The sequence below is a fragment of the Lampetra planeri genome, chromosome 16, assembly GCF_965212315.1.
Source record: "Lampetra planeri chromosome 16, kcLamPlan1.2.h2, whole genome shotgun sequence".
In the NCBI taxonomy this organism is placed as follows: domain Eukaryota; kingdom Metazoa; phylum Chordata; class Hyperoartia; order Petromyzontiformes; family Petromyzontidae; genus Lampetra; species Lampetra planeri.
In genome coordinates, this window is record NC_136122.1 from 8,795,286 (window position 1) to 8,809,791 (window position 14,506).

General features: G+C 43.1%; 1 protein-coding gene across 3 annotated transcripts in view; it reads right to left on the reverse strand.

The window, feature by feature from the left end:
* Positions 1 to 14,506, reverse strand: part of ANO4 (anoctamin 4) — a 167,258-nt gene that overhangs the window by 35,123 nt on the left and 117,629 nt on the right. For all 3 annotated transcript variants that reach the window (XM_078601491.1, XM_078601493.1, XM_078601492.1), the window contains 2 exons: positions 12,395 to 12,516; positions 4,767 to 4,901 (listed from right to left, as the gene is read on the reverse strand). In XM_078601491.1, coding sequence (XP_078457617.1) covers positions 4,767 to 4,901; positions 12,395 to 12,516 — 257 coding nt within the window. The remainder of the gene's footprint in view (positions 1 to 4,766; positions 4,902 to 12,394; positions 12,517 to 14,506) is intronic.

Genomic DNA, 14,506 nt, shown 5'->3' on the forward strand with positions numbered 1-14,506 from the left:
ATAAGCCACTGCAATGAGCTACCATTTGTTGGCCAGGTCGCTTCTGAAAAAGCTATATAGCTCAGTGGGCCTTACCTGCTAAAATAAAAATAGTTTTAAGAGTTATATGGATGTCTATGTGGGTATCTAAATGTGGAAATACAGACACGAGAGTGTTTTTGGCCCACTTTTCGATGCTAGCCGGACATCTTTGAAGAGGTGGGAGTAGCAAACAACAAGGAGTGCATGTAATGGAAATTAAACATGTTACACGTGTCACTTGCAGCAGCTCGGTGGTGTAGCATATTTTTTTACATTTCTGTAACATGGTGAATAAAAGCACCAATTTTTTTTTATTTTAGTATTTTTAGTCCTTAGAATAAATATTAGGCTAGAAGCCTTTCTATTTTTATAGCATGGCTGGCAGTGTAACAATAACAAAAACAAGCTCTGTTTGAACCAGGTCCATATGTCAGTTACAGAAAATGGATTCCCATATCCAGAGATGTGTAAACTATCATAACCGTTAATATTTACATAAATATGTTTCAGGCTCCTCACAATCTCACTTGAAAAGTGATGTGTACAGATTTTGCTCTCTCTCCGTTTTCTTTCTCAGATTTCTTCCATTTGCTTTTGCAAAATGGTGCACAATCCAGACGTGTCTTTCCCATGCCTACAGTTGAAACAATTTCCTTTGCAGGAGCGCATGATCGTCTCTCTGTGTGCTTTAGACTCCCCTGGAATTGTCGTCCAAATTGGCACCCATGATTTGTCCATTTTGGTCAGACCGAAGCCCTCTGGAGAAGGAGTGACATTGTGTTTGTGACCAAAATTTTCAGCAAGGTAGACAGCCTGTCGACCATGTTGTGAGTAAAGCATTCTGAGTGGGTGGTAATTTGTTCATAGCTCAATTCTTCAGACAGAAGAGATCCATTTTGGACCCTCGCATAGGTGAGAGAGCTTGTTTTGTCACACACGACAACAGACAGTGTTTTGAGATTTTCTTTTTAAGTGATCGGAGTGCAAGTGTAGCTATTCAAAAGGGTGACACAGGCCACGTGCACAAATGTCTCCGTAACCTCGTCACACGAGCAGCCAAGCCTGCCAGGTTGACAATTTGGATGTTGCGTTGCAATGATAAAAAAAAATGCGAGCAACACAGGCCGAGGCTCTTGATCTTTGTTTCCAAGGCTGGCGCATATTCTTCTGATGTGGAAAAAAAAAAGAAATTACTACACCATTCCAAAGGCCACCCAGATGTCTGCCAGGGGTTGGATTACAGCCAGATTGTGGAGTTTGCCAATGAGAACGGGTACCACATCTCTGTTCATGATGCGTATATTCAAAGAGCAGCTAAGTTATATACTTAAAATGTTTTACAAACTTTGGACAACTTGGAATCCAGTGTCCTTCCAGGATACTAGGCAACATTTTTGCACAAGGACGTGAAAGACCCGCATTCATAATGTGGTACTTTTATCCATCCGGTAGCAGTAAATCTGCTGAGCCAACTAACTTCTGGAGTCAAACTCACATATACTTGCGGTCGGGTTAAGTGGTGGCCATGGATGGTTGACATTAATAGGGAGTGACCTCGTGTTCTGTCCTCCACATGGGTCACCTGCATCAGAACCCATCCCTTTAATTATACTGACACTCAAAGTGATATCACCAATACTGAAAGGGCCAACGACACATTTTGGCAGCGCAGTCACAGGCTCTATATGATTCAGCTGAAAAGCATAGAGATGCTACTGCTGATGTTAATAAGGCAATTTCACATCGGACAGGCTTTGAGTAGAGCATTGCTTTCCCGTTGCTCTGTTTGGAGGTAAAAAAAAAAATTGAGGTATCTCATTCCCTCCTTTATCAACACAGCTCTGCTCTGCTACATTTGAATAAAACACATTTGACAAGGTCATAATGTCTTGGGCAATCCTTTCACTTGGCTTATGCCAGCTAAAGGGACGAATCAGGATTCCAAGTTCCTTGGCTGATGTTTGTGTGCATGCTTGTGTGTAGAAGGCGTTTGGGTGGCTGCTTCCTGAAAATTGGCACAGCAAAGAGCACAGCTGGTGCATCTGCCAGTCATCTCAGTCAACCCAAGCAAGGCACCTGGGTCTGTCCCGTGACCTCCTGCCAGCCAGCCTTCCGACACTTCACTTCACGTGGACTCAAGGTGCACCTCGCCTAGCACAAGCAACCGCCAATATGTGGCTAATGCAAAATAAGTGAAATGGTGTCCCCCATAAAAAATAATCCACAAGCTTCAGTGAAAATTATGCATTCCAGTGATTGTATATTATTGATATCCCATGCAATCTACTCTGCTCCTTAACTAAATATGAATTCAGCTTCGATACATCGCTCCTATATACGTGAAACATAAAGGCTGCTTTATAAATGACTATATTTTGACCAATTTATCAATCTACAATGTATTAGTTAAAACTATGAAAATGTACACCTTACTGCAATTATATGCAAGTGATCAAAATACCCGTCGGTGAATACACGTACATTGGATCAAAATAAATACAGCTGCTCTGTTCTAAACAATGGACAAATGCTTGCATAGGTGTGTTTTGCTGGCTAATAGCTGCGGTAATAGAATAGCATTGCTCAACATATTGCAATACTGAGTGGACCAATTGCAGCTGATGGAAAAATTATGACGTTAATGGGTATTAAATGAAGGAAAATAATGGAGCTCAAAAATAAAACCGAGCAGGCTGATAAAGTGGTATCACTCAGAAAAAAGAGAACTTGAAACAAAGGTGGACATGATGTTTGCATTTGTAGAACAAAAACAGAATTATGTTCTGAGCAATGCTCCTACATTATCATTCAGTTTTGTAATCCTAATCTTCGTAGTAATAAAAGGTCACATTTAGAATTTAATTCAGAACATTTGTCAATTATCCTTCATAAGGAGCATCCTGCTTTTTTTCTGATTGGACATGTTTGTGAACAGAAGTCCCAGATCGTTTCTTATTTGTCTTTGACAAACGGACCAAGAGTTGAGGCACAAATATAGTGCGACTCTGCCACGACAACATTGAGCTGAGGAAGTTTGCATGTACGTATGTTGAACTTCTTTCGCGCCGTACGTAGCCAACCGCGCTAATTGGAGGTGCGGGACGTCTGCTCGATGAACCATCCCTCACGGTGCTGCGAAGCAACAATCCATCCGGCACCTGCACACGAGCGGATTTCAACGCTCCGTCTCCACCGAGGACATCCTCTCTGGTGCATTTCCTCGTTTGGCTGCCACTCCAGTGATAGTCTCGACCAACAGCCATCATAGCTTCGAGCGATTTGCCCTGTCTAAGCTCATTTACTTTTTTTTCCATCAACGGTCATTATGATGTCTCCAACTTGCGTTATGTTTCTCTAATCCGTGGGTTCCACTTCCTGTGTAACGGTGTAGTCCGAGACGGTGTAGTCCGAGGCAGGTGCCTCTTAATGATTTCTAATCAGTGAATAACAGAGACATGGGAACTGACAAGTAAAGTGGGGGAAATCTGAAAATGTGTACAATACATGGCCGTGAAAAAAAACTTGTAATCTGTAAGCCCTGTGATGATCTGCTAACGCTGCTGCTGCTGCTGGTGGAAGAGACCTCCACGAGAGGGAGTTCTAGACAGCGCCTCGAGTGCCGATGGCTCTAGAGGGCCCCTATCGAGGCTCTTTTGGCCTACTCTTCCAGGTGGTATGAGCCATTCCCCACGTGACTTACCACACGTCCTGCTGATTGACAAACTGTGGTGTACTCGAAGGCCGTAGCCATAGAGTTAACATTGGGGGGGACCAAATCTTCCAGAAAAAAAAATCTCAATTTGAAAACTAATTTCCTGCCTAAAATATAACAAAGAATTCACTAACACATGGCATGGACTTTTTATTTATTTTTTACAAATAATGTCTAATAGTGTATTGTATTACATTGCTCTGTTTTATTCTTTTTAACCTTTTCTTGTTTCATTGTATGTAATGGCAGAGATTATGGATTTATAAAGTACAACCATAACCACAATCGTATAAACAGAAATCTATTTTATAGCAATATATTGGGGGGGACATCTTGAGCATATTTGAATATTGGGGGGGATGTGTCCCCCCCAATATATATTTTAATTACGGCCTTGGCGTACTCATTTATACTGCCGAGTGAACAGAGGCGGGGAGGGGGGGATTTCATAAACTTGCACATTTTCTTCAACTGTTGTGCTTGGAGATCGAACCACTGACCACTGTGTGCTACTTATGCCACCACGACAGAACCAATTTTGGAGGAGAAATTGTGAATTTGGTCGACCAAGTAGGTGGAAGATATAATTTGCATGTTTTCTTTGTAGGATCTGTACATGCGAATATGATGTAAAGAACAGTCTACTAGTTTAACACGTAGGCTTTTGCGACCAGTATAATTCACAATAAAGGTATTTGGGTTAAATCGCGTAAGTATAAATGTGTCGTAACCCTCCACCACCCGACACAGCCAATTAGTAAGGGATTTGTCACGTAAACAAAACGTCAATTAGTTACTACTTCAGCCCACCGGTGTGTTGAAGAGTGAATCCACAATATTTACAATTTTTTTGAGTACGACGTTTCGCTGGTAATTACATCCAGCATCATCGGACGATTTGCCAGAATAGTGAAGCCCTCCACCTGCTGCCGGTCTTAAACAGAGCAGCAGGATGACGTCATCACTGCTAACCATTACGCCACGTGGCAGAATCCTCATTTAAAAAAATGGTGTTCCACCGTGCGCTACCAACCTGACCTGGCTGGTGTTGATGGTGTAACAGCCGTACAGGAACACGGCAAGGCCCACAGCAGCCGCTGGGATCAGCATCCCCGTGTACCAGCCAATCCAGGCAAAGTACAGCCCAATTTTCTCTCCAAAGTAGCGCCTGCAAAACATGGCATTGAAGTTTAGATCAGGCTCAAACATTATTGTGTTAATTTCAGTGGCAAAAAAAGAACTCCCGTTTAAAAGTTGTGTGCAGCATTGGTGTTTAGGTTTGTCAAATTGAGTCAGTTGTACACAATGGCTAAGATATATATTGCAGTAAGGGTGGAAGAATACATGGATTAAGTAATTAAAATTGATTCTTAAGCTCAATATACATGCACCAATGTGTGTGTGATATCTAACAGAAAGGGTCCTTGCCTATAAACAACTGGCAGTTCATCAGCATTGGTTCAAGCAAGCCTCACACTGCAGATGAGACATTGAATGTTGAAATCGGTCCATAGTTTGCTTGTGTTAAACCAACGCTGCTGAAAAAAAATCTACTCCCATGTACTGGCCGATCGGATGTGTAATGTTTTTTGTTCGTGCGGAGACAGATATGGAAAGGATGTATTGTCCAAGTGCTAAACACTGTCTCAATACATCCTCTTTGGTTTATTCAGAAAATTCGATGAAACATAGTTACGCTGGATTTGTTTAATTTATAAAATATACGAAAATTGCAGGTGAGATAGCAATATGTAGGAATAAAAGCGAGGTTTTGACATATTAAGCACTTAAGTGCTTATAAGCATCTCAAAGTGCTTCACAATAAACAGAGTAAAACATTTAAAATGGGCAAGTAAAAGGATGATAATAACACATTAACTGAAACCAGATGTAGTTAAACCCCCCTCACCCCCCAATTGTTTTTACTTAGGCTAGACATTGTAAATACTTGGGGGTGATTTTTTTTTTTACCAAGAACCACTCACGGCTAGACATCCCGACCGCTCATTAAATGCCGAGTTATTTAATGTTCACAGAGTCCACGGCCCAGCGGTTTATCTTAGTCTCACAAAGTACAGGAAACAACGATGCCAGCGGGCAATAAATGCTTGGGTCTGGAACTGTGCCATCTTGGTGGTTATACGAGTTTATTAATTATGCTACCATGTATGTGTTCCAATTACTCGACCAATCGGATAATATGAAGTAACTGGGGAGGAGAGGTGAGGTCTCTGCTTTCCACCTGTGCCGCTGAATGGGAGGGAGCTGATGACAGGGCTTTGTGATGTCATTCGTCTCATTTTACAAAGTACAGTAGAACCCCGCCCCCTTCACGACGGTAATTTGTTCCACTCGATGGGTCGTTAAGTGAGTTGGTCGTTAAGCGAGTATAGGAAATGCACGTTAGAGGCTTAATTCGTTCGGATAGCGTCGAAAGTTACTCCTTTTTCACCCAAAAACGTACTTTATAATATTTAAACAATGGATGTCAATGCATAAAGATACCGACGATATTATAAACACGCAATGCTAAAAGAAACATGGTTAAACAATGCATTGTTTAATATTTACTGGTCCTACAACAGCCCATCGTTAACAGGGGAATGGTCGGTAAGCGAACACATTGGGCTTTATGGAGGCAATACACTACTATACACTACACTATACACTACACACGGCACTATACACTACTATACACTACACTACACACTACTATACACTACACTACTATACACTACACTATACACTACACTACTATAGACTACACAATACACTACACTACTATACACTACACTACTATAGACTACACTATACACTACACTACTATACACTACATTACTATACATTACACTATCCACTCCACTATACACTACTATACAGTATACATTGGGCTCGATGGAGGCACTAAGCTACTATACACTAATTCTAGATTTGAAGCTTTCGTGACTGCAAGGATTCATATTCTTAGGTTTTTTCGGTAAAGTCACATAGGTAAAAACATTAAAAAGTAAAATAAAATAAAAATAAAAAATTACGACGTTTCGGAGGCAGCACAAGCTTCAGGTGGTACCGTCACAGCCACGACAGCTGTATCAAGTAAATGAGAGATTGCAGTAGCTACCACTCCGTTTATATAATGGTTGGAGAAGGTGGTGGGGCAAGGGCCGCATACTTTTTATTAATATGGTAAGGTGAGGCTTAAGACTAAGAGTGGAGAGGTGCGGTTTGTGACTACCTGTGACAGGGAGACCGCCACTAAACATGGTAAAACTGTAATAGTTGTCTGTCAAATAAGATTGGCAAATAAGTGTAGTTAAATCTTTTTTGCATGGTTAATCACATCTTTCCAATGATTACTCAGTTTGTAACCGTCATCACGGTTGAAATTATGTCTGTGTTTGTATATTTGTATGGCTTCGTGTACAAACCTTTGATGGTAGCCAGGAGGTTTGCAGAGAACCTTGGTCTCGGAAAATACAATTTCATGAGAGCCCACCGAGTTGTAGCAATGATCGGCAACGGCTGAAGAATCAGTTCTGCCGTGTTTCAGATCTGACTTGTGCTCGCGGACACGATCACTATACACTACACTATACACTACACTACTATAAACTACACTATACACGACACATTGGACTCTATGGAGGCCCGTCGTTAAGCGATTTGTCGTTAACAGGGGTGCTCGTTAAGAGGGTTTATACTGTAATACGTTCTTGAATGAAACTGTGATATTATTAAATCACTACAATTCATGGCATCGCCAGAGATGTGGGTGAACTGTTGTACGTAATGGGCTCATGCCACGCCTGCAATGTGAACAAAAGTTGTGGGTTTTGGAAATGTTGTGGGTTTACTCTCCAATACAGCGCATGCTGAACTAGTAACAAATTGGCATGTTTTGGTTACGTGACAAGCCTTACTAATTGGCTGTGTCGGGTGGTGGCGGGTTTAAAGACACATTCATATTTATGTGATCTAATCCAAAAAAAACCTCTACAGGGACTCCTCTACTTATGAACGAGTTAGGTTCCAGAGGTCTGTTCGTAAGTCGATTTGTCCGTAAGTCCAACTTTACTCCTGTCAATTCCAAACATGTTGTACGGCATGTACACTAAACACGGGGAATTGCTTTGAAAGTTGTAGAATTTCCGGTAGATGTAGATGCCACTGGTACTTCATGTTCTACAGATGTAGATGCCACCACCGCCATCTATTGCGCAGCGACTGAACTTCAGGCTCTCAGTCCGAGCAGGCAACTGGACATACGGACAGGATTGTTCGTATCTCTTAAAGTTCGTAAATCGATTGTGCGTAAGTAGAGGAGTCCCTGTATTATGGACAACGTAAACAAAACTGATTCATTCTTGGATCGCCAGCCAAGGCTCGGTCACGACTTGAGATGGCCTGTATTGAGAAACCAACACCACGTCTTGCAGAAACCCAATCAGGCTCAGTGGTCCCACTTCCTAGACTAACAATGTATCGGTTTCTAAGCTCCGATAAAACCAAGCCCCAGGGCAGTATTCATTTGAGAAATGGCCTTATAAGCTGAGGCAGTGGTATAAATATGTGCACGATACTATATCCCCCCTTCCGCCAGTATTTGAACATAATAAAGGTTTTTGGGTTAGATCGCGTTATTGTAAATGTGTTGCAACCCTCCACCACCCGACATGGCCAATCAGTAAAAAATGTGTCACGTTAACAAAACGCAATTTAGTTACTTCTTCAGCCCACCGGTGTGTTTGAAGAGTGAACCCACAACATTTAGAATTTGAGTACGACGTTTCGCTGGTAATTACATTCAGCATCTTCGGGTGATTTTTCCAGAATCGTGAAGCCATCCACCTGTTTCCGGTCTTAAATAGTGCAGGATGACGTCATCATTATAGAACCCCATCAAGTTTCGAGATCAGAGGCGGTGGTGGGGTATTGCAATTATGTAATAGATCAGTAATCAGCCACTTAGCATGTGACTCCTCCATAAGGAATTTCAATATGTATTGTGTATTACCTACTATAATCACCCAGAAATGTCTGTCCATCCCGCGCGTGACGTCACTCCACATGAGGCCCACCCCTCCTTATTGATATTCATGAGTGGGTGGATTTTTACACTAACGCAAAGGAAAGTCGAGCTGAGTTAAATAATGTATTACGCAAAGCCGCTTCAAATATGACGTTTCTTTACAGAAAGTGACGGTAAAAAATAAATCTACGCAGCACAGTGCTACATCCGTGCGTGACGTCACTGCAAAAGAGCCCCTCCTCCTTCATTAATATTCATGCCCGCGTGGAAATGTGTACTAACGCACAAGAAGGTCGCTCACTCCACATGCCGCACCCCTCCCTCATTAATAATCATGAGCTGGTGACGTCACTCCACATGCTTCACCCCTCCACAATAACCATGAGCTGGTGACGTCACTCCACATGCCGCACCCCTCCCCAATAACCATTAGGGGGTGACGTCACTCCACATGGGGCAACCCCCTCCCTCATTAATAATCATGAGCTGAACAATTTTTCTATTGAATATTTCAAATTCATTGTAACATACACCCGTCCTTGGACGGGCACAAAAGCTCGTTACTTAATAATATGCATCCAGGCTGCACTGAGCTATCACAGCGGCTGAAATTATTTGTATTCTTCTAAATTTCGATTGATTCTCTAATTAGTCTTGGCCAGTAATAATTCGTTTTGCATAAGACTTCAACGTTATCAAAATGAATTAAATGTCCTTGTTGGCAAGCATGCTCTGCCACTGCTGACAGCTGTGTTTGAGATAATTTAATGTTCCTTTGGTGTTCTTTTAGTCTTACGCTAATGTTACGTCCCGTCTGTCCAATATAGCATTTACCGCATAAGCAATTGATCCAATATACACCTTCTGTTGATAACTTCGGTAATTGATCTCTAGTACAAGACACTAGTTTTCTAATTTTGTGTACCGTACCAAATCTCACTTTAATGTTTTGCTTTTGCAAAATACGGGCTAATTTATCAGTAACTCCCAAGATATATGGTATTTTTTTAATAATCTGATCACTTTCAGTAGTATTGTTGTTCGGTCTTGGTTTGACATTCAATTCTCTGTTAATTTGAGCATTATTGCAGTCATTCAGTCGTAGTGCTTCTTTAATCTGTCTTAATCTCTCTCCTTAGACTTTCAACATCTGACATTGTTTTTGCCCGATGCAAATTACCAGGGAAACGTCGTACTCAAATTCGAAATGTTGTGGATTCACTCTTCAAACACAACGGTGGGCTGAAGAAATAGCTAATTGGCGTTTTGTCAACGTGACACATTTTTTTACTGATTGGCCATGTCGGGTAGTGGAGGGTTGCGACACATTTATAATAACGCGAACTAATCCAAAAACCTTTATTATTAATAATACTGGTTGAGAAAGCCTACGTGTTAAACATGACTTGAACACATCGTCATGATTCGGAGTCACAGTTAAATTCGAGAATCGATTATTTATCGTCCCGTTCTTACCATCTCACGTGCGTTGTTTTCTCGCTTTGTTCCATCTCATTTGCACAGTTCTGTTGCTACCTTTAGTAGAGTAATAATCACTTCTCCACATTGTACAATTCGATGCATGCCTCAGGAGCATAAGAAATCGATTTCAATCGACGGATAGATGCGTCGTTACACGCCGAGAGGAAATACAAGGGCAATTGCTTCAAGACCACGGTTTTAAATCTGGTCTGTGTGGGAGGTTTAATGTAATTTCAAACCTGCGTGTAATGGCCATATTATCATCTCAAGGATATTTGTTTGAGCCAATGATGTCTGTGGCGATATAATTTAATTACATGTTTGCTACGAGCCCGTTGAATTGAGTGGTGCACGTTGTGTGATGTGGTCAACACAGCAGGACACCGGCTTCTGAAAGCCAAAGGAAAATGTTGACATTTCATTCATATTTCCCCATCCGACCGGGTGGTGCAGTAGTGAGAAAGTGCGACTCGTAAAACAGAGGCTTTCGAGTTTAAATCCCTGATGGGGATCAACTCAGCTCCTGATTAATAAACAAGTATAACCCGTAAAAACAAAGTTTTTCACTATAAATCCTTTATATGCGTGGCGGCTAGAGTCCTCTCGTCCTCTGGCTTGAGATGGCTGCCACCTATGGGTCAGATGATTGTCTGGCAGAATTAAACAATTGGTAATTAAATATGTAAAACATTTTCCCTAAACAGTGTAAAATTTTGGAAAGTTTTTTTCACGAAAATGCATTGTCACGCACAACGAGTCTGTGTGCAAAATGTCAGCTCGATTGGATCACGGGAAGTGGGTTAAAAAACGACCGAAAGATTTGCACGGTCCTAAGCAAGCAAGAGAAATTAATATAAAGGATTAAAAAAATAAGTAACTCTCTGTGAGAAGTCAACAGTGGCTGTCGGATTAATAGACGTACCCCTGCCATAGTAATGTGGAATTTCGACATTGGCTCAGGAATTTATACAGGATATGAGCACAAATCCAAGTCCTCTTGAGTGGGAAACCGATTTTACTTCGAATAGATCCCCTATCCTTCTGACCATATCACCGGAAATGCACCCAATGTTGTAAAATCTGACGAGCAAAGTAGGGTGGAACCTGAATTGTATATTTTACCAGGTAAGGCCCAAAGTGCAGCCAAAGTTAGTTCTTGGATGGTTGGGTGATCGTTATGCACAGCAGGGTTGTTATTGGTTGTGGAGCTACACTGTGGGCAGCAAAATGCATCGTCGTACATGGACATCTGTGCTCCCCCGCATTCACCAACCCGCATTGACCAGCGTGGTTAAGTATGGTCAAATAAATCCCCATGACGCTCCAAGGTGCAAACGGTATGAGGGGAGACCCCCCCCCCCATCCAGCAGTGGACTGACAGAATGCCACAATTGCACAAATACATATCCCTATCCATTGTAAACCCATTTGACTCTAAAATACTTGAATCCCACCTTCGGGAGTCGGCTGAAGGTGCCACGCTTGTTCTGGCTGGGACATGATGAACTGGGTGCTTCACACCTCCAATCTCCTCCAATCTCCTCTCTTCTTCTTAAGGTTAACATTAATTAAAACACAAGTTTCCCCTGCCTGGTCACCATGCCGTCAGCTGAAACCTGGTCCCTTAAAACCAATTTTAAGGACTTAATTTGTGCAATATTCCTTAAGAACCCTATACTCGTTATCTGCAATATTAATGTTTTCGTCATTTTTTTTGTTGCTGCTGTGCTCACACACCACGGATCTCCCTGGTAAAATCGCCCGGCAACTGGATAAACGGGACCATCATCATCAATGTAACAAATCAAATCAACTCAACCTTCGCCCTTTCCCGTTCCGAGACATGTGCAAGTTGCAGTGGGGTGCCGTTCACCACTGAATCTCGGAACGTGCAAGAGGTTACCGTTAATTTAATTCAGAGGCATAGCTCCGCTGCTTTTAAAGACATTGTACTCACCGCGGATAACTGTAGCGACATGACCGCAACTCTACGATAGCTGGTGCCAAACTGTGCCACACGCCCTGCCGCATGGCCTTTTAAAATTCCGAATCTGTTCCGTGCACGTACGTGATCGGAATGGGAAAGGGGTCAAGTGGTTCCGCGTGTTCTCCAAGCCCAAAACCGCGTGCGTCAGTGCGTCAGTGCAGACCTGATGAGGTCCAGTGGCTGGTACTTGTACCACATGCTCCAGCATGCCCATCGCTCGTACAGGAGGTGTCTGTGGTTGTCTGCGCCGTGCGTCACGATGGGATTGTTGCTCTTGTAACTCCCCTGAGTGAGAGACGGAGATTATTCACGTCGCACGCGGTACACATGTGAGATGACAAAATGCCGGTGGATGAAGATGTTATTTGGGGGAAAAAACTTTTTCTATCACGCAGCTGTTCATTTAGAAAAATACGTTTGTCAGTGGGCTTAAAACACGGAACCTAAATGTGTTACAAGGATCTGAAATAGACCAGAATTCAGCGAAGTCACTCTGTCCAAATGCGAAGTTTGTTTGTTGAACTTGGAGAGCGGGAGGATGTGCTTAATGGCGCTGTTGGTTGGTTGCGATTGTGCTAGAGAGAGTCTTAATGGTGAATGGCTGAATTACAGTAATTTTCAAATCCTAATCATCCTAGCATTCATTTATTGACAGATGTTTGTTTTCATCATCAATATCATCATCATAATAATCACCATCAGCACCATCCTAGTAATGATGTATGGTAAGATGTTTGTACATCATTCTGCTAAATAACTCAAGAACCAAACGTGGGACAAAGATGAGCATCCTGTGCATACGGTCGACGTGTCAATGGTACACCCAAGGTGTAGCCAATGTTAGTTACAAACAATATTACATTATCACATTATCTTGTTCTACATTCAGAAAATGTTTCATCCCTCAAATTTGTATTCCTGGGTGCGTTTGTTTGACTTTGTCTTTACCAGTCATAACCAATTTCGGTAAACAAATGGAGCCATGTGTTACAGATTAACCACAACATGAATCTATGACTCATACATCTCCGTGAATTTGTTTGACTTAAAACTTTCGTGACTGCAGCAATTCATATTCTTTGGTTCTTTCGGTAAAGTCACATAGATAGATCACGCGAAAATTGATTTCTCTAAGACGATGGTACTTTGCAAGCCGACTGGCTATCAACAAAGATTCGTTAATGAAGCCATCCAGATGTAGTGACATCGGGATGTCACTGTACGGTGTCGGCCCGGAAGGGCCGTGGCGTGCGATGCACCGTCATCGCATACACCCCATGGCGGGTATGGTACCAGCCCTAGCGGGGCTTGGTGAGCGCTGGGATAGCGAGGGAACCACGCATAGCGTGCAGTGCGGTCTCCCACGAGGGGGAACGGGAGAGTGTCAGCCCAAAGACAAGGTTAACTCGGGCCATGGCACTTTGGTTGACCCTGCAGACACGTGATCTCGAGTGTCCACAGAGAGGCCCCAGGTGGGGGGACTAGGGGGTGATCACGTGTCCGGGGAGAGCTCTCGAGAGGGATCGGGAGCTGGAAGGCTCGACCCGTGGGGGGGTATAAGGCGGGTCCCTGAGAGGGGCCGGGGTCGCTGCATTCTACAAGCTGAAGCTCCACGTCCACCAGCTGAAGCCTACATCTCAAGCTGGAAGCTCTACGTCTTACGAGGCAAACACGTGGTCGTGGACCCGAGTGAGGCCTGACCCTTCGTAGCAGTAACTCCTCTGTATAGAGTAGTTAGCTGGGTGGGCACCACCCTAGGCTGTATCTGGTGAAGGGGCAGTTACCCCTTTGTGTTACGTGTTACAAATAAATGTGTTGCCTCTAAAGAGGAACAACGTCTGCGGCTCAGTTGGACTAACTACACATATATACAGACACAGACAGAATTTCAACCGAGAAGACGGTTATAAACTCAGCAATCATTGGAAAGATGTCATCAACCACTTTGGGTCACGACTTGATTTGTAATTTCTTGTCAACTTCCACCGTCAGCAGTGTGAATGTGTGGAGCGAGGTGCAATGCCCCCCATTTTTCCCCCCTCTCTCCCCCTCTCTCTCCCCCTATCTCTAGCTCCCCTCTCTCTCCCCCTATCTCTACCCCCCTTCTCTGTCCCCATATCTCTACCCCCCTTCTCTCCTCCCTATCTCTAGCTCCCCTCTCTCCCACCCTATCTCTACCTCCCCTCTCTCTCCCCCTATCTCTACCTCCCCTCTCTCTCCCCCTATCTCTCCCTCCCCTCTCTCTCCCCCTATCTCTACCTTCTCTCTCCCCCTT